Source organism: Myxine glutinosa, chromosome 13 (genome assembly GCF_964187855.1).
Source record: "Myxine glutinosa chromosome 13, kmMyxGlut1.1, whole genome shotgun sequence".
NCBI classification, from domain to species: domain Eukaryota; kingdom Metazoa; phylum Chordata; class Myxini; order Myxiniformes; family Myxinidae; genus Myxine; species Myxine glutinosa.
Window position 1 is genome coordinate 37575528 of NC_136273.1, and position 18673 is coordinate 37594200.

General features: G+C 39.8%; 1 protein-coding gene across 4 annotated transcripts in view; it reads left to right on the plus strand.

Annotated features, from left to right (window-relative positions):
* The window catches only part of LOC137438851 (receptor-type tyrosine-protein phosphatase kappa), a 493330-nt gene that overhangs the window by 405853 nt on the left and 68804 nt on the right, over positions 1 to 18673 (plus strand). For all 4 annotated transcript variants that reach the window (XM_078767331.1, XM_078767333.1, XM_078767332.1 and 1 more), the window contains 3 exons: positions 10788 to 10904; positions 11663 to 11817; positions 15310 to 15445. In XM_078767331.1, coding sequence (XP_078623457.1) covers positions 10788 to 10904; positions 11663 to 11817; positions 15310 to 15445 — 408 coding nt within the window. The remainder of the gene's footprint in view (positions 1 to 10787; positions 10905 to 11662; positions 11818 to 15309; positions 15446 to 18673) is intronic.

Below are 18673 nucleotides of genomic sequence, written 5' to 3' on the forward strand. Positions count from 1 at the left end.
TTTATTAATTAATCAATTAATCGATTAATTATTTAATTATTCGATTAATGACAAAAAAATTTTTTTTTTTAAAGTTACAGATTCTGATGAAATAGTGGTAGTTTATGTGTTCTCTGACCAAATTGATTAATAATTTAATTTTTTTATGATTATTATTTATTTATTTTCATTATTAATCATTTATTTATTTTCTTTCTCATTTGGCCAATATCTCAGGCACCTTTTGAGCTGGGAAGCTAATATTTGGACATGAGTGACCAAGTGATGTGGCTATCAAGGATATTTTTGATTTATTGATTAATCATTTCATCTTTTAATTATTTATTGATTAATCGATTAATTATTTATTGAGTAATCAATTAATTATTTAATTTTTTATAAATGACTTATTTAATTAAATTTCTAAAAGATACATCTTCGGATGAAGCACTAGTGGTTTAGTTATGCGATTAGCCAATTGATTATGAAAATATTTTGTGATAATCTTTTATTGATTTTAATTATACAATTAATCAATCAATTAGTGTACACCCCTCCCTCCCAATGCAGCCTTAATGAGCTGCACTGCGGTATTGCCGGGCGCCAGAGGCGCCCCGGCAATGCCGCGCTGCAGCATATTTAATTATTTGGCATGGGGCGGTGTACTTTGAATGTATTTGTACTTGTTAATTAATCAATTAATCGATTAATTATTTAATTATTCGATTAATGACAAAAAAAATTTTTTTTTTTAAGTTACAGATTCTGATGAAATAGTGGTAGTTTATGTGTTCTCTGACCAAATTGATTAATAATTTAATTTTTTTATGATTATTATTTATTTATTTTCATTATTAATCATTTATTTATTTTCTTTCTCATTTGGCCAATATCTCAGGCAGCTTTTGAGCTGGGAAGCTAATATTTGGACATGAGTGACCAAGTGATGTGGCTATCAAGGATATTTTTGATTTATTGATTAATCATTTCATCTATTAAGTATTTATTGATTAATCGATTAATTATTTATTGAGTAATCAATTAATTATTTAATTTTTTATAAATGACTTATTTAATTAAATTTCTAAAAGATACATCTTCGGATGAAGCACTACTGGTTTAGTTATGCGATTAGCCAATTGATTATGAAAATATTTTGTGATAATCTTTTATTGATTTTAATTATACAATTAATCAATCAATTAGTGTACACCTCTCCCTCCCAATGCAGCCTCAATGAGCTGCACTGCGGTATTGCCGGGCGCCGGAGGCGCCCCGGCAATGCCGCGCTGCAGCATATTTAATTATTTGGCATGGGGCGGTGTACTTTGAATGTATGTGTACTTGTTGTACACCGCTCCTTTCCTATACCATCTCCAGGCATTGCCAATCGTCATTGCCGGGCACCAAAGGGGGCTCGGCAGTGACGCACGCTGAAAGAGAGTACTCAGTTTTCACTCTGGTTTCTTGCTTTCTTGCTTTCTTGGTTGTCCGGGCGATATCTCAGCCATCCTTTGAGCTAGGAAGCTGAGATTTTGGCACAGTAGTGAGCAAGTCCTTTGTCAAATACGGTATTTTTTGTTTTTTGAATAATCAATTAATTGAGGAGTTATTTAATTATTAGCGTTTAATTAAGTACTTATTTAATTAATTAAATTTCATTTCTCTTCTGACCATTAACTCAGGCACCTTTTGAGTTAGGAAGCTGATATTTGGACATGCCAATGACCAGGTGATTTGGCTGCAAAGGATATTTTTGATTTATTAATTAATCAATTAATCTATTAATTATTTAATTATTCGATTAATGACAAAAAAATTTTTTTTTTTTAAGTTACAGATTCTGATGAAATAGTGGTAGTTTATGTGTTCTCTGACCAAATTGATTAATAATTTAATTTTTTTATGATTATTATTTATTTATTTTCATTATTAATCATATATTTATTTTCTTTCTCATTTGGCCAATATCTCAGGCAGCTTTTGAGCTGGGAAGCTAATATTTGGACATGAGTGACCAAGTGATGTGGCTATCAAGGATATTTTTGATTTATTGATTAATCATTTCATCTATTAAGTATTTATTGATTAATCGATTAATTATTTATTGAGTAATCAATTGATTATTTAATTTTTTATAAATGACTTATTTAATTAAATTTCTAAAAGATACATCTTCGGATGAAGCACTACTGGTTTAGTTATGCGATTAGCCAATTGATTATGAAAATATTTTGTGATAATCTTTTATTGATTTTAATTATACAATTAATCAATCAATTAGTGTACACCTCTCCCTCCCAATGCAGCCTCAATGAGCTGCACTGCGGTATTGCCGGGCGCCGGAGGCGCCCCGGCAATGCCGCGCTGCAGCATATTTAATTATTTGGCATGGGGCGGTGTACTTTGAATGTATGTGTACTTGTTTGTTTTCTTTCTTGTTTGTCCGGACGATATCTCAGCCATCCTTTGAGCTAGGAAGCTGAAATTTCGGCACAGTAGTGCTCAAGTCCTTTGTCAAAAACGGTATTTTTTGTTTTTTGAATAATCAATTAATTGAGGAGTTATTTAATTATTAGCGATTAATTAAGTACTTATTTAATTAATTAAATTTCCTTTCTCTTCTGACCATTAACTCAGGCATCTTTTGTTAGGAAGCTGATATTTGGACATGCCAATGACCAGGTGATTTGGCTGCAAAGGCTATTTTTGATTTATTAATTTATAAATTATTGTCTACCGCTCCCGATGTTATTTGTTTTATGTGTCTGTTTGTCTTTCTGTGTGATTAATGTTCGCTCTTTCACGAGCCTCGATCTTGTATACAAAAAAAAAAAAAAAAAATCAATTAATCTATTAATTATTTAATTTAATAAATGAATGACAAAAAAATTTTTTTTTTTTTAGTTGCAGATTCTGATGAAATGGTGGTGGTTTATGTGTTCTCTGACCGAATTGATTAATAATTTGATTTTTTATGATTACTATTTATTTATTTTCATTATTAATTGTTTATTTATCTACTTTCTCATTTGGCCTGGTGTTGGGCTAGCGGCTAGGGTGCCAGCTTAGGATCCTAGGATCCTGGGTTCGAATCCTGGTCGATCGCTGAATTAACGCCAGGGGGGTTGACTCAGCCTGTCATCCTTCCGAGGTCGGCTAATTGAGTACCAGTTCACTGGTAATTCCCTGCTTGTCGTAAAAGGCGACAAAAAGGGTTGGCGGCAGGAAGGGCATCCGGCCGTAAAACATTGCTTCAAAAAGGGAACCAAAAAACAACAACAACCACGGTCCCCGAAAAAGGCCAACCCCCACTTTGCGGGGAAAAATGGCCTCTAAAGGTTTTTTTTTTTGGTTTTTTTTTCTCATTTGGCCAATATCTCAGGCACCTTTTGAGCTCAGAAGCTAATATTTGGACATGAGTGACCAAGTGATGTGGCTATCAAGGATATTTTTGATGTATTGATTAATCAATTATTAATTAATCAGTTAATCGATTTATTATTTAATTATTTGATTAATGACAAAAAAAAATTTTTTAAGTTGCAGATTCTGATGAAATGGTGGTCGTTTATGTGTTCTCTGACGGAATTGATTAATAATTTAATTTTTTTATGATTATTATTTATTTATTTTCATTATTAATCATTTATTTATCTTCTTTCTCATTTGGCTATCTCAGGCACCTTTTGAGCTCAGAAGCTAATATTTGGACATGAGTGACCAAGTGATGTGGCTATCAAGGATATTTTTGATTTATTGATTAATCAATTAATCAATGAATCGATTAATTATTTAATTATTCGATTAATTACTAAAAAAAAAAAAAAAATCCCAGTTACAGATTTTGATGAAATGGTGGTGGTTTATGTGTTCTGTGACCGAATTGATTGATAATTTAATTTTTTAATGATTATTATTTATTTATTTTCATTATTAATCATTTCTTTATTTTCTTTCTCATTTGGCCAATATCTCAGGAACCTTTTGAGCTGGGAAGCTAATATTTGGACATGACAGTGACCAAGTGATGTGGCTATCAAGGATATTTTTGATTTATTGATTAATCATTTAATCGATTAATTATTTATTGGTGAATCAATTAATTATTTATTTTTTTATTAATGACTTATTTAATTTCATTTCTAAAAGACACATCTTCGAATGAAGCACGAGTGGTTTAGTTATGCTATTAGCCAATTGATTAAGAAAATAATTTGTGATAATCTTTTATTGATTTTATTTATACAATTAATCAATGAATTAGCGTACACCTCTCCCTCCCAAAGCAGCCTCTTTGAGCTGCACTGCCGTATTGCCGGGCGCCGGAGGCGCCCCGGCAATGCCGCGCTGTAGGATATTTAATTATTTGGCAAGGGGGCGGTGTACTTTGAATGTATCTGTACTTGTCTTTCTTCCTTCCTTCCTTTCTTTCTTGTTTGTTTGTCCGGGCGATATCTCAGCCATCCTTTGAGCTAGGAAGCGGAAATTTCAGCACAGTCGTGAGCAAGTACTTTGTCAAAAACGGTATTTTTACTTGCAAAATCGAAGATTTTTCAAGGATATTGGTCCGTTGCGTTTGTGGTTCTGTCTGTCTGTTCGTCTGTTTGGTTGTCTGTTTGTTTGTCACCGGCCTACAGGTCACAATTTTCAACCAATCTTCACGAAACTTCACCAAATGGTAGAGTTGGTCAAAGGCAAGAAACGTATTGTTTTTGGGGTCAAAAGGTCACCATAGGCCAAAGGTCACCAACTTTGCTAAATTTCTAAAATCCTCAATTTTCATCTGATTGACTTGAAATTTGAAGAGGACTTGCATATTTGGTCACTGAATTCAACCACCAAGTATTTTTGAGGTCAACATAGGCCAAAAGGTCAACATAGGCCAAATTTATAAAATCCTCAATTTTCATCCAATTGACTTGAAATTTGAAGAGGACTTGCATATCTGGTCACTGAATTCAACCACCAAGTGTTTTTGAGGTCAACATTTTGCAAGTATCATGCTCCGCATGACGTCTTCTTGTTACCTTCGCAAAAGCGGAAGGTTATGTTTTGATCGCTGTGTATTTATTTGTATGTCTGTGTGTGTGTGTGTGTGTGTGTATGTTATTCGCATAACTCAAAAAGTATTCAACCGAATTGCATGAAATTTGGTGGGATGATTGGTTATTATACGGGACACATTTGATTAGATTTTGGGAGCAATCGGGTCAAAGGTCAAGGTCAAGGTCACGAAAAGGTCAAAATCGTATTTTTATTTGTCATAACTCGGTCAATTCTTATCCGATTTGCATGAAATCAGCACCAAACTGTTCACTGTTCTGTTCCCTACACTCCCATGCCAAGTACAGAACAGTAGCTGCGGCGAAGGTATGCGCTCTACCGAGTGCCCGTTCTAGTTTGTTTTTTGTTCAATCAATTAACTAATTAATTACTTAATTCTTATCGATTAGGCCAAAAAATATATATTTCCGGTCTCTGGTCAGCGCGCGCATCGATTTTGACCCTGCGCGTCAACAATTTTTATTTTTTTTCAAATTTCCAACGGTACCTACAACAGTATGCGCCGTTTATATAAATATAGAGCACATAATAAATTATAGAGCACATTAAACATAAACAATGCCGCGCCGCCTCAAGTATTTGCGTATACTTGAGGCGGCGCCGAGACGACATAATTGCAATTAAGTGAGCCGTGACCTCACGTTCTCGCCGAAAACGCGATTTCGAGCGTGAGGAGCCATATAATGTATGCATGTTGCCGGGCCGGCGCGCTATCTCGGGAAATGCGGGTCTGTGAGGGTCGCCATTGGTATCGACGTTCGCGCACGGTTCTCCCCGACAAAATCATGTTTAGTTTGTCCAAATCCAACCAGCCGTTCCAAAGATATGAGTAGTTTTGTGTGCCGTGCCGTCATGAATCCAATCGGCTGGATATTGTCATTTATTGAAACGAAGACGTTCTTTGTCGGGTTTTTGTGAAGCAACCAGAAGGCCTAGAGAGCTGCGGGGGTGGTCTCGTTAGTTAGGCCTGGATCCTATCTCGTTTGTCATGAAGTTGTCTGTGATAATCTGGTGGACTGGGAGAAGAGATCGTGTGAGACCAATCGGCATGGATTCAAGCACCTCTGCGTTAGCCGTTTAGCCCAGCTGCGAATGCGCCGATTTGAACCACCCCATACAGCCCATCTGCGCATGCGCGGCTTTGATACACATGCAGCGTGTCATCCCGTACACGAAGATTGGTCCAGGGGTGTAGTCATTTGCGCATGCGTGGTTTTTTCAGCATTCAAATGCTTCAGCAATCGCCTGTTATACCACCTGCGCATGCGCAGTGTTGACGCGATCGACGCATTGGAATGTTTGACGGTACGGCGAGGCGATCTCGAGAACGAAATGGCAGTCTATAATATGCTTGAAGAACTTAATGATTTTCAGAATAAATACATTTTAAAATAACTTATTAAGCTTGTGTTCATTATTTACAAAAAGGCCGACCTGTCCCATTGGCTGTCTTTAATTTTTCTATGGACGGCGCCACGGCAGATGAGGAGGACCGCAAGGCATGAGGACACAAAAAACATCACCTTTATATGTGCAATCCATGCTTTTCAAAAAAAAAACAAGAAAAAAAAACTGCATCGCCGCATCAATTCTGGAACTTTGGTATGACCAGAGACCAGCAATATATTTTTTTCGGCTTTAATTAGGTACTTATTTATTTTCTTTCTCATCTGGGCAATATCTCATGCACCTTTTGAATTAGGAAGCTGATATTTGGACACGACAGTGACCAAGTGATTTGGCTGTAAAGGGTATTTTTGAATAATTGGTTGATCAATTAATCGATTTATGATTGAATTATTTGATTGATGACTTAATTAATTTCAAAAAGTTACAGCTTCGGATGAAGCACTGGTGGTTGTATGCTATTAGCCAATTGATGAAGAAATTATTTTACGATTATTATTTCTTGATTTTAATTATGCCATTAATCAATCAATTATTGTGCACCTCCCCTCCCAATACCGTCTTCTATGTACTGCACGGTTGTGGCGCCGAAGGCACCCCAGCATTATCGCGCTGGAGGATATTTTTTTATTTGGCATGGGGGCGGTGTATTTGAATGTATCTGTACTTGTTGTTTCATACTTTGGGCCCGTCGACTTCCAATACAGGATTTCTGTTGAACCAAAACTGCTATGAGAATTGAGTATTTTGGATAGGTTTTCAGGATTACAATGATAACAAGAAGAAAAAGACATAAAATGTCATAACCCCCGTGGTTTTACTAATTTTGCTGTACGGAGTTAAAGGCCGTCAGTCGGCCATCTTTTGTCAGATTACAAAACAAAATCTTCTGTATATGTATACTCTCTTGTATTGTCTTTGTGCCAAGCTTGAACAAAATCGGTTCATGCATGTCGAGAAATGGTTGGGGACACGTTGAAGTAACAAAATGGCCACCAGTCGGCCATCTTGGTTCTGATCTCGAAAACAAATGACGTGTATATATGTAAGCCTTCATCCATTTTCTGTTTGCCAAGTTTGAACAACATTGGTAAATGCTTGTCCGAGAAATGGTTGAGGATGTGGTCGATATTGGGTTTTTACAACTAAAATTGCCGCCAGTATACCAGTCGGCCATCTTTGATCAGATCACAAAATAAAGTCACGTGCATGTGTATGCCATCACGTACTGTGCTTGTGACAAGTTTGAACAGAATCAGACCATGCATGTCTGAGAAATGGTTGGGGACACGTTTAAGTAACAAAATGGCCGCCAGTTGGCCATCTTGGATCTGATCTCGAAAGAAAATGACGCGCATATGTATACCATCATTTATTATCTCTTTGCCAAGTTTGAACAACATTGGTAAGTGCATGTCCGAGAAATTGTTGAGGACGTGTTCAACATCCGGTTTTTTACAACTACAGTGAACACCAGTCAGCCATCTTTGATTGCAGCCTGAAACAAAATGATGTTCATCTATCTATAATTCCAGCAATCTCTGTGTGTCTGTGTGTCTGTGTGTCTGTGTGTCTGTGTGTCTGTGTGTCTGTGACCGCTGTTTCTCGACAACCACGGGTCCGATATACTTGAAACTTGCCAGGTATATTGCTGGGGACCCGAGGATGTGCCTTTTCAAGGTTTGAAATTAATCGGACAAGTACTTACCGAGCTATGTCCAAAAAACGCTTCAACCAATCAGAGAGCAGCGAGCTATCACGTGTGCCGAACGTGGCGATCAGACTCTGCCTCGGACGGCACATTTGACAGCGTATTCATTTATTTCACGTTGGAAAACTATGTTGCCGTTAAACTATGTTTTAAAACGAATTCAAACTGCGATTAAATTAAAACGATTCATCCTAACTGCGATTTGCGAACTTCCGGACAGTGAAGACTTCACTTCCGGCAGCCAATCACAGAACGCTTTGTTGCGTAGGCGTGGCCGATGTCAGAGCGAGCGTGTGCGCCATTACGTGCCTTTTCAAGGTTTCATATTAATCGGAGGAGTAGTTACCGCGCTATGGCGATTTCTTTACCAAACTCCGCAAGCCGTTCGCTTTGGACCAAACCATTGCATGTAAATAGAGGGGGGGGATTGTCACCGGACTCGCAAGCCGTTCGCTTTGGACCAAACCATTGCATGTAAATAGAGGGGGGGGATTGTCACCGGACTCGCAAGCCGTTCGCTTTGGACCAAACCATTGCATGTAAATAGAGGGGGGGGGGGATTGTCACCGTACTCGCAAGCCGTTCGCTTTGGACCAAACCATTTCATGTAAATAGAGGGGGGGGATTGTCACCGTACTCGCAAGCCGTTCGCTTTGGACCAAACCATTTCATGTAAATAGAGGGGGGGGGGGGGATATAATTTTAGATATATATATAGTACGGGCATTGGCAAGGAACGGGCACCCACGTACGGGCAATGCCCTAGTCTCTATATAATTCCAGCAATCTCTGTGTGTGTGTGTGTGTGTGTGTGTGTGTGTGTGTGTGTGTGTGTGTGTGTGTCTGTCTGTATGCGACCGCTGTTTCTCGACAACTACCGGTCCGATATACTTGAAACTTGCCAGGTATATTGCTGGGGACCCGAGGATGTGCCTTTTCAAGGTTTGAAATTAATCGGACAAGTGGTTCCCAAGGTATGGTCACCGTACTCGCAAGCCGTTCGCTTTGGCTTTGCGAATGGACCAAACCATTTCATGTAAATAGAGGGGGGGGGGGGTTCTGTGGTCGTTACTGCCACGTGGTTTCAACGTTTTTTTTTGTTGTTGTTGTTTGCACGCATGTTTTTTTGCACGCACGTACGGGCAAGCACGTACGGGCAAGCACGTAAGTGCGGGCACGCCCTAGTATGTATACCATCATGTAATGTCTCTGCCAAGCATGAACAAAATCGGTCCGTACATCTCCGAGATATGGTTGTGAACACATGCACGCACGCACGCACGCACAGACAGACAGACGGACGGACCGATGTATGAGACCCAATCCATAAGCTCCCGTTTTGGACAACCCATTTTTAGTGAAGGCAACACTGATTGATCTCCTTCCAAGTAGATAAAGGTTCCTGGACATTCTAATCCATGTCTCTCATTTTACCCCCACGGGCTCAAACTGGCACATGGCGTGGGCCGTGTGAATTGCTTTACCCACACGCTCGTGGCTTGCTGATGCACCATTTGCTGGATGTGTTGTGTAAAACACAACAACAACAGGCATTTTAAGGCCATTTTCCCTGCAAGAGCGGGGGTTAGCCTTGCGGTCCCCATGACAATCTTCTCCATTTTGCTGTATTTTCTGCATCTCCCCTTGTTAACCCCCTTGCCCGCATTTCTTCTTCAACCATCTTTAGCCAAGTCTTTCTCGGTCTTCCCCGTCCTCTACTTCCTTCTACATTAATTTCCATCACTCTTCTCAACCAGTCACTTTCATCCTTCCTCAACACATGACCAAACCATCTCAACCTGTTCCTCTTCACAGCATCAATCACAGGCAATATTCCCATCATCTTTCGCAATTCATCATTTGTCTTCCTCTCTCTCAACGATACTCCACACATCCACCGAACCATTCGCATTTCCACCCTTTCCAGCCTTCGTTGCTGCTCTACGTTCATTACCTATGTCTCGCTCCCATAAATCATAACACTTCTCACACATGCAGCATACACCTTTCCCTTCAGCTTCAACGACACTCCCCTCTTCATCAGCACGCCACTCAGTTCCCGAAACTTCTTCCATGCACATCTCACTCTTGCAACCATTGCCGAGTCTGATCCACCTTCTACATTCAGCATGTCTCCTAGGTAACAAAATGTTGTGTGCCGTACCATTATAACTTAATTTGTGCGAGAGCATTTGACTGGCACCACTAATTGCCCTCGGAGGGAGTTGTCTGATAAAGGTGGAAACCGGTGGGTCATCTGTGTAATACCATTTAGACGTCGCCGCGGGACCGCGGCCGCACCCGGCTCTCTTCAGGCCACATTTGATCGCCCACATGGCACTCAATGGGAATTTCTCCTATTAATCATTTTTACGTTTATAATAAATTGAAGAGATCTACAGAGGGTGCTTCTGGCCTTAAATCAAACATTTCTTCCTGGGTTATGCAACCAGACAGACATTTGGGTTTTTGAGGCAATTCTACCAAATTCAATGGGTCAAGGAAGAATTTATTAAAAAGAAAGCTTCTTCTGCTCGTCCATCGATCAATCATTTTGTTCAGCGGGTTTGAGAGAAAATGGAATGGAGTATCGATGGTGGACTGATCAGGTTCTGTTTCACAGGTTAAGTGTTGCAGATACTGGCCCGATGATCGTGAAGTGTACGGGCCCATCAAAGTCACCTTGGTGGAGACGGAGATGCTTGCCGAATACATTATTCGCACCTTCAATTTGGAACGGGTGAGTATGGTGCTCACAAAACTGCTTGCCTCTTTTGGCAGTTGAGACGGATGAGAGTTGCAGACCTAGTTTGATGGACACATTTCAACATGGGAGAGCGTTCCGACGGCTGTCGATGCCGCGGGCAACACTTCCGTTGGGATTGAAAGAGACCTCGGTAACAAAGTGCCTGGCCACCCTATTCCATCCCAATCCTCTGCCGATCTACGCAGCAAAATTTGTTGTGTTATTGTCTCCAACTGCGCAGTTGATAGATCCTCACCTTGGAAGTGCATGTTCAGTACATCTGCACACTTAAGGCTGCTATTATGACTCGTTTAGCAGCATGTGGTATGGAAAACGGTGAAACGCATGGTCAGGGGTTCGGGTCGGGAGTTTTCAGATGAATTAAAAGGTGCACATTTCTCAGCTTCGAAGTCGAAACATCTAACTGCAGCACATTTGCAACTAAAACCTCGCTGGGTGCACTCTTTCCGGAATCCCTGAAAGGTTTTTTTTGGGGGGGGGTTTAGACGGAGGGATTGACTTTTCAAACTGCTTCCGTCGAGGTGTCCTTCCTCATCATCGTTTCATTGGGAAGGAACACAAACTGGTGTTGCATTGACAGATGTTTGTTTGTCTATTGAACGAAAAAGGATGTCGTAGCACGTTTGGTTCAAATGCCTTACCGATGACATTTTGTTTTGGAAATCGAGTAGATTATCCACTCTGACCAATAAGTAAGGTGTACCATTCCATTTGGTGGTGTGTACGTGCAGGTTGGAAGCCAAGAGGTGCGTGAAGTGCGGCAGTTCCATTTCACCAGCTGGCCTGACCACGGCGTCCCGTACCATGCCACGGGCCTGCTGGCCTTTGTGCGCAGGGTGAAAACGTCCAACCCATTTGGAGCTGGCCCAATGGTAGTACATTGCAGGTGAGGCCTAGTGCATGCCTTGTTCCTGGTGGCTGTTGTTCCTTCGCAATTCAAAACCTATTTTGAGATTCTGTTTATTCCATATTTAGAGCTTTTAAACTCAACTTCATGACATTCTTTTTTTTTTTCTTTGAATACTTATTCGAGGCTCATGTAAGAGCTAACACATAGAACATATATTGCCAGGCAGCAACCTATCCCAAGTCTATAAACTGTAAACTTGCAAACTTAAACTGTAAACTATAAACTTCTTTTCTGGAAGTCCTCGCAGTGTCCATGTGTTTTTTTTTTTAACCGCCCCCCCCGCCCCCCCCGCCTTCCCATGGCTCCTCTCCCCAAGCCCTCTCCCCCCCCCCCCCCCCCCGCAGATCTCCCGATGTCCCTGTTCTCTACTGTTGTGCTTGTGTGCTTCCCTCTCTCTCTCCATCTTGTCTCCCGCTCCCTTTATTACATATTTTATGTGTCCATTTATGTTTTTTTGATTAATGTGAGCTCTTACATGAGCCTCGATCTTGTATACAAAAAAAAAAAAAAAAAAAAAAGAGGGGGAGAGAGAGGGAAGCATAACAACAGTAGAGAACAGGGACATCGGGAGATCTGTTGAAGGGAAAGGGCTGGGGCGTGGTACATGGGATAAACAAGATGGACACGACATGGACTTTCAGAAAACAAAATGGGGAATTTGAAGGAAGTGGATCTGGGGTGAATTAACGGGGGTAGAATATATCATGGTTTTGAATGGGGGAAGATAAGCGATGGTGATGAACAGCTGTTTTTAAGACCTGGAGGGAGGAGTGGGATTGAAGAGAGTGAGGGAGTTTGTTCCAAAGGCGAGAGAAAAGAGGAATGAAAGAGTGAAGGTGAGCAGAGAGCCTAGATTTTGGTAGTTTCACCATAAGATGGTTGCAGGCAGATCTTGTGCATCCTGCAGGAATATTTGGGGGACAGAGCACAGATAGAGCAGGGGGAGCAAGGCCGGGGAGGAGTCGGAAGAAGACAGAAAGACCACCAACCTGCCTGCGGTGAGAGAATGAAAGGCCCTTGGAGTTAGCTTCATCGCAGGAGATTCCAATGATTCTGAAAACTTTGGTTTCAACAGCGTGAAGACGAGCGAGGTGTGAGGCAGGAGCACCAGCCCAGAGGAGACAGCAGTATTCCATTGACCTTTGGATGAAAGCTGGGTTGGCACTAAAATAAGGGTAAAATTTCAAACCCATGAAAATTATGGTCTGACCATTCACAGTGGTTCCATTTATTGTAGAAATCACACACGTAAAATTTTATGCAAATCGTATAATATTTAGGGGTTGCTCACCGCAACATGGCTTGTTGCAGTGAGCATACAATACAAAATTGTATAATTACATACAATTCTATAATAATATTATAATTACATTATTATGTCCATACATATTACATAACAAACTGCAACATAGACAAATATAATCTGATCATAAATAATTCATAAACCTCAAAAATAATGAACATAAATAGTTGCCAGTGGGCTTTAATGGGTTAGGATGAAAAACAAAAACAAAAACGTACCCTATTATTATTACTGTTATTATTATAATAATTGTTATTATTATTAGGGAGCGCGGTGGCCGGGTGAGTTAGACCGCGCGTGTTGGGTTGACCATGACAGCAGAGAAAGTTTAGAGGCCATGAGCAACCTCTAAATATGATTTGATCACTGAAAATTTACCAAGAGTGTTTTCTCATGGGATCAAACAAATCCAGACCCTAAGACCTAAAATTATGAAACATTCGGTTTTTAGTGCCACCGTAATGAAAGACTTGTATGTGGTGAGGAGCTCAGGTGTGCCGATGAAAGACCTCGCTCGACGGAGGACGCCCAGTCGGCGACTGGCTTTGGAGGCCAGATTTGAAATGTGGTTTTCCCAGGAAAGATCATGGCAGATGGTGAGACCCAAAAGCTTGAGCGACAGAACTTCTTGGAGAGGATTGTTGAGAAAGTAGATGGGAGGGTTGTGAGACGGAGAGACATGGTGGGAGTTCTCGCAGGTTTTCACTGCACCCGTGACAGTTTCCTATGCTGAACTTAGTGCTCGAAGCATCGTCATAATCGAGATGACATTTATTCCAAGTCGGCTTCTGAAATTGCCTGCTCCCTTAGATGGTGGACTGTTTCTTCCTATCTCAACCCAGCTGGGAAGTACGACAACAATCAAATGGGTTTCTTTAATTTGAAATTATGTTCTTTGTCATTCGGAAAATGTTGCCCATATCTCCCGTTCGGAATGGAATTGATACCTGGATTTGAAACGCAGCCGTCGTAATGTGCGCACGACATGAAAGCTGTGTTGTTCTCAAGCAGCCAACCACCGATCCTCTGTTCTTCCAAGATTCGTTCGCAATTGCTTCCTGTTTTTGTTTAAAGCGCCGCGTATTCACGGCTCGTTAATCACACACACCCTCCTTATTGTACGAGCAGCCATGGGGTCTAATAACTATTGGCCTTGCTGTCATGGCTACAGAAACCTAATGAGGAAACATGGCCGTGCCAATATTTGTTATAAGTCCATTGTTATTATTGAAAGAACCCTCGCCTGCCAAGTGGCTCCACTTGGTACTCCAGCAGAAGCAGAATTTTGTTTCATTCTTAACACGTTGTGTATTTATTTTAATTAAGGGTGAGATGTGCTGAATATTACTGCTATGTGAGTGTGACATTACTTCTGCTGTGTGGGATAAAGAGATGAGTAACGATGGTCAGGCTTTTGTTGTTAGCCTGTGCCCCGCGCCGTGGGAAAGGGAGTTTTGCAATCACGTGTGTTTGTCTGTCTGTCTGTCTGTCTGTGTGTGTGTGTGTGTGTGTGTGTGTGTGTGTGTGTGTGTGTGTGTGTGTCTGTCTCGGTGTGTGTGTGTGTGTGTGTCTGTCTCAGTGTGTGTGTCTGTCTCAGTCTGTGTGTGTGTGTGTCTGTCTGTCTGTCTGTCTCAGTGTGTGTGTCTGTTTGTCGGTCAGTCTGTATGTCTCTGTGTGTGTGTCTGTGTGTGTCTGTATGTGTGTGTGTGTGTGTGTGTGTGTGTGTGTGTGTGTGTGTGTGTGTGTCAGTGTCTCAGTTGTGTGTGTGTGTGTGTGTGTGTGTGTGTGTGTGTGTGTGTGTGTGTGTGTGTGTGTGTGTGTGTCAGTTGTGTGTGTCTGTGTCAGGTGTGTGTGTGTGTGTGTGTGTGTGTGTGTGTGTGTCTGTCTGTCTCAGTGTGTGTTTGTCTGTCTGTCTCTCAGTGTGTGTTGACACACGTGTCTGCCCTTTAGATAGTTCACAATTGGTTGCAAAATGGCATGAACGTTTGATGTTTGGATTTTGATGTTGGGGATCACGCGGCACCTTTGGTACTCGCTCAATAACAGCAATAACTGCCTGAGCTTTGGAAGCCGAATATTTTCAAACGATTATGGGCTTGGGTGGATGTGGGGGGGGGGGGGGGGCACTGGCTCACAGTGGGATGACTCTGCATCTTCTTCTGCAGTGCTGGGGCTGGTCGCACGGGCTGCTTCATCGTGATTGACATTATGCTGGACATGGCCGAGAAGGAAGGAGTTGTGGACATTTACAATGGTGTGCAGGAGCTACGGAGCCGTCGGGTGAATATGGTTCAGACCGAGGTACGGCAGCCATCCTGTCGATGCTTTTCAATGCACAGACTGCTGATTAATAGGCAGCATTCAGGGCAAGGTATCCCACTCATTGATATGAAGTTATGATGGATTCGGGATTACATGAGTGTTGTAAACTGAGTAATTCTTTTTTCAACGTTGGAGCTAAGAAGCACAGGTCAATGAAGACCGACAATGAGACATGGGCATTTAATTTAGAAATGGGCTGCCTTTACTAGCCCGTCCCATGCGGAGCACTCAACGGGGTTTTGCAATCACTTCTGTTTGTCTGTCAGTGTGTGTGTGTGTCTTTCTGTGTGTTTGTCCATCCGTCTGTGTGTGTGTCCGTCCGTGTGTGTGTGTGTGTGTGTGTGTGTGTGTGTGTGTGTCTGTCTGTGTGTGTGTCCGTCTGTGTGTGTGTGTGTCCGTCTGTGTGTGTGTCCCCGTCTCTGTGTGTGTGTCTGTCCATCCGGCCCATAACTTTTTTTTACCATTTCAGCTATTGTCATCAAATTTCCACCAAAGCTTTATTATGCTAATATGGGAAAGGCAAATTCATAATTTTGGCAAAAGGTCAAAGGTCAGTGTCACATAAAATCATCTATTTTCATCCAATTGACCTGGAATTTCAATTTACCATTTGAGTTTTGTCATAAAATTTTCAACAAAACCTTATTATGAGAATATGGAGAAGGCAAATTAATCATTTAGTGAAAAGGTCAAAGGTCAGCATCACATAAAATCATCAATTTTTATCTGATTGACCTGAAATTTTAAGAATGTGCATATTAAATCACAGAATTGGTTCACCAATCAAAAGCTAGAAGATGATTTTTGTTTTTTAGATCTAAAGCTCAAAGGTCACGGCGGCCTAAAATCATCAATTTTCATTTTATTTTTCTTCAAATTGTTTACGTTATTTTGAGCATATTGAGGAAGAAGAAGGAGACATCTGAATGCAAGCGGACGCGGACGGGACTTGCATTTCCAGATGCTTTCTCGTTTGTTTAGTGTTGCATGTGAGATGGTCTTATGAGCTCAGATTAGGCTCCAAGTAAGCTCGAAGTCTGTGCCGACATCAAACTCTTACCAAAAAGGCTGCACAGGTGGTGCGCATGACAACTTGCTGCCAGGACTGTCCTTATTCACAGCTCACACATACAATGTTATTGAGCCTTGTTAGGAGCTTTGTGCCCAAGCACATTAGGTTTGCGTCACTGGCTCAACATTTGTAGTCTTTATTATTTTTTTATACCTGCCCGAGCAGCCTTCTGTTCTGTTCTCATGAAGTGCATCACATTCTGTATTCTACTAATGCTATCGGCTAGGGCATGACTGAATCAATCAATCTAAGCCAAGTCAAATGGACGGTTCAGCTGTGTTCCACTGCTCCAGTTCTAGTATTCCCTGGTTAAAACAAATACCACTACTCTCAGGGCCTGTCAGAGTGAAACATAAACGGCCTCATCTGGCTGTCACTCGGTCATGTATCGCTTCGAGGCTAAGAGAAGCTATTGGTTCATCGAGATGAAAAAAAATCTATGCCACAGCTATTGTTTCTTTGTTTTGTTTTTCCTTTGTCGTCTGCTAACAAATACAAAGTTTTATGATGCAAAAATGCCCTGGTACATTTTTTGTGGATGTGCATCATGTGTGCCACAGCAACATGCTTTTAAACCAGCTTTGATAGAACATGTAATAATAACAAGACTTTTCAACCGCTCTGATATAACATGTTATAATAACAAGACTTTTAAACCTGCTTTGATATAACATGTTATAATAACAAGACTTTTAAACCTGCTTTGATATAACATGTTATAATAACAAGACTTTTAAACCTGCTTTGATATAACATGATATAATAACAAGACTTTTCAACCGCTCTGATATAACATGTTATAATAACAAGACTTTTAAACCTGCTTTGATATAACATGTTATAATAACAAGACTTTTAAACCTGCTTTGATATAACATGATATAATAACAAGCCTTTTCAACCGCTCTGATATAACATGTTATAATAACAAGACTTTTCAACCGCTCTGATATAACATGTTATAATAACAAGACTTTGAAACCTGCTTTGATACAACATGTTATAATAACAAGACTTTTCAACCGCCCTGATATAACATGTTATAATAACAACACCTTTAAACCTGCTTTGATATAACATGTTATAATAACAAGACTTTTAAACCTGCTTTGATATAACATGTTATAATAACAAGACTTTTAAACCTGCTTTGATAGAACATGTAATAATAACAAGACTTTTAAACCTGCTTTGATATAACATGATATAATAACAAGACTTTTCAACCGCTCTGATATAACATGTTATAATAACAAGACTTTTAAACCTGCTTTGATATAACATGTTATAATAACAAGACTTTTAAACCTGCTTTGATAGAACATGTAATAATAACAAGACTTTTCAACCGCTCTGATATAACATGTTATAATAACAAGACATTTAAACCAGCTTTGATATAACATGTTGTGATAACAAGACTTTTAAACCGCTCTGATATAACATGTTATAATAACAAGACTTTTAAACCTGCTTTGATATAACATGATATAATAACAAGACTTTTAAACTACTTTGATAGAACATGTAATAATAATAAGACTTTTCAACTGCTCTGATATACCATGTTATAATAACAAGACTTTTAAACCGCTCTGATATAACATGTTATAATAACAACACTTTTAAACCTACTTTGATATAACATGATATAATAACAAGACTTTTAAACTACTTTGATATAACATGTTATAATAACAAGACTTTTAAACCTGCTTTGATATAAGATGTTATAATAACAAGACTTTTAAACCTGCTTTGATACAACATGTTATAATAACAAGACTTTTAAACTGCTTTGATAGAACATGTAATAATAACAAGACTTTTCAACCGCCCTGATATAACATGTTATAATAACAACACCTTTAAACCTGCTTTGATATAATATAACATGTTATAATAACAAGACTTTTAAACCGCTCTGATATAACATGTTATAATAACAAGACTTTTAAACCGCTGTCATATAACATGTAATAATAACAAGAGTTTTAACTCAGTTCTGATAGACCATGTTATAATAACAACACTTTTAAACCGCTCTGATAGACCATGTTATAATAACAAAACTTTTAAACTGCTCTGATAGAATTTGTTATAACAACAAGACTTTTAACCCAGCTCTGTTATAA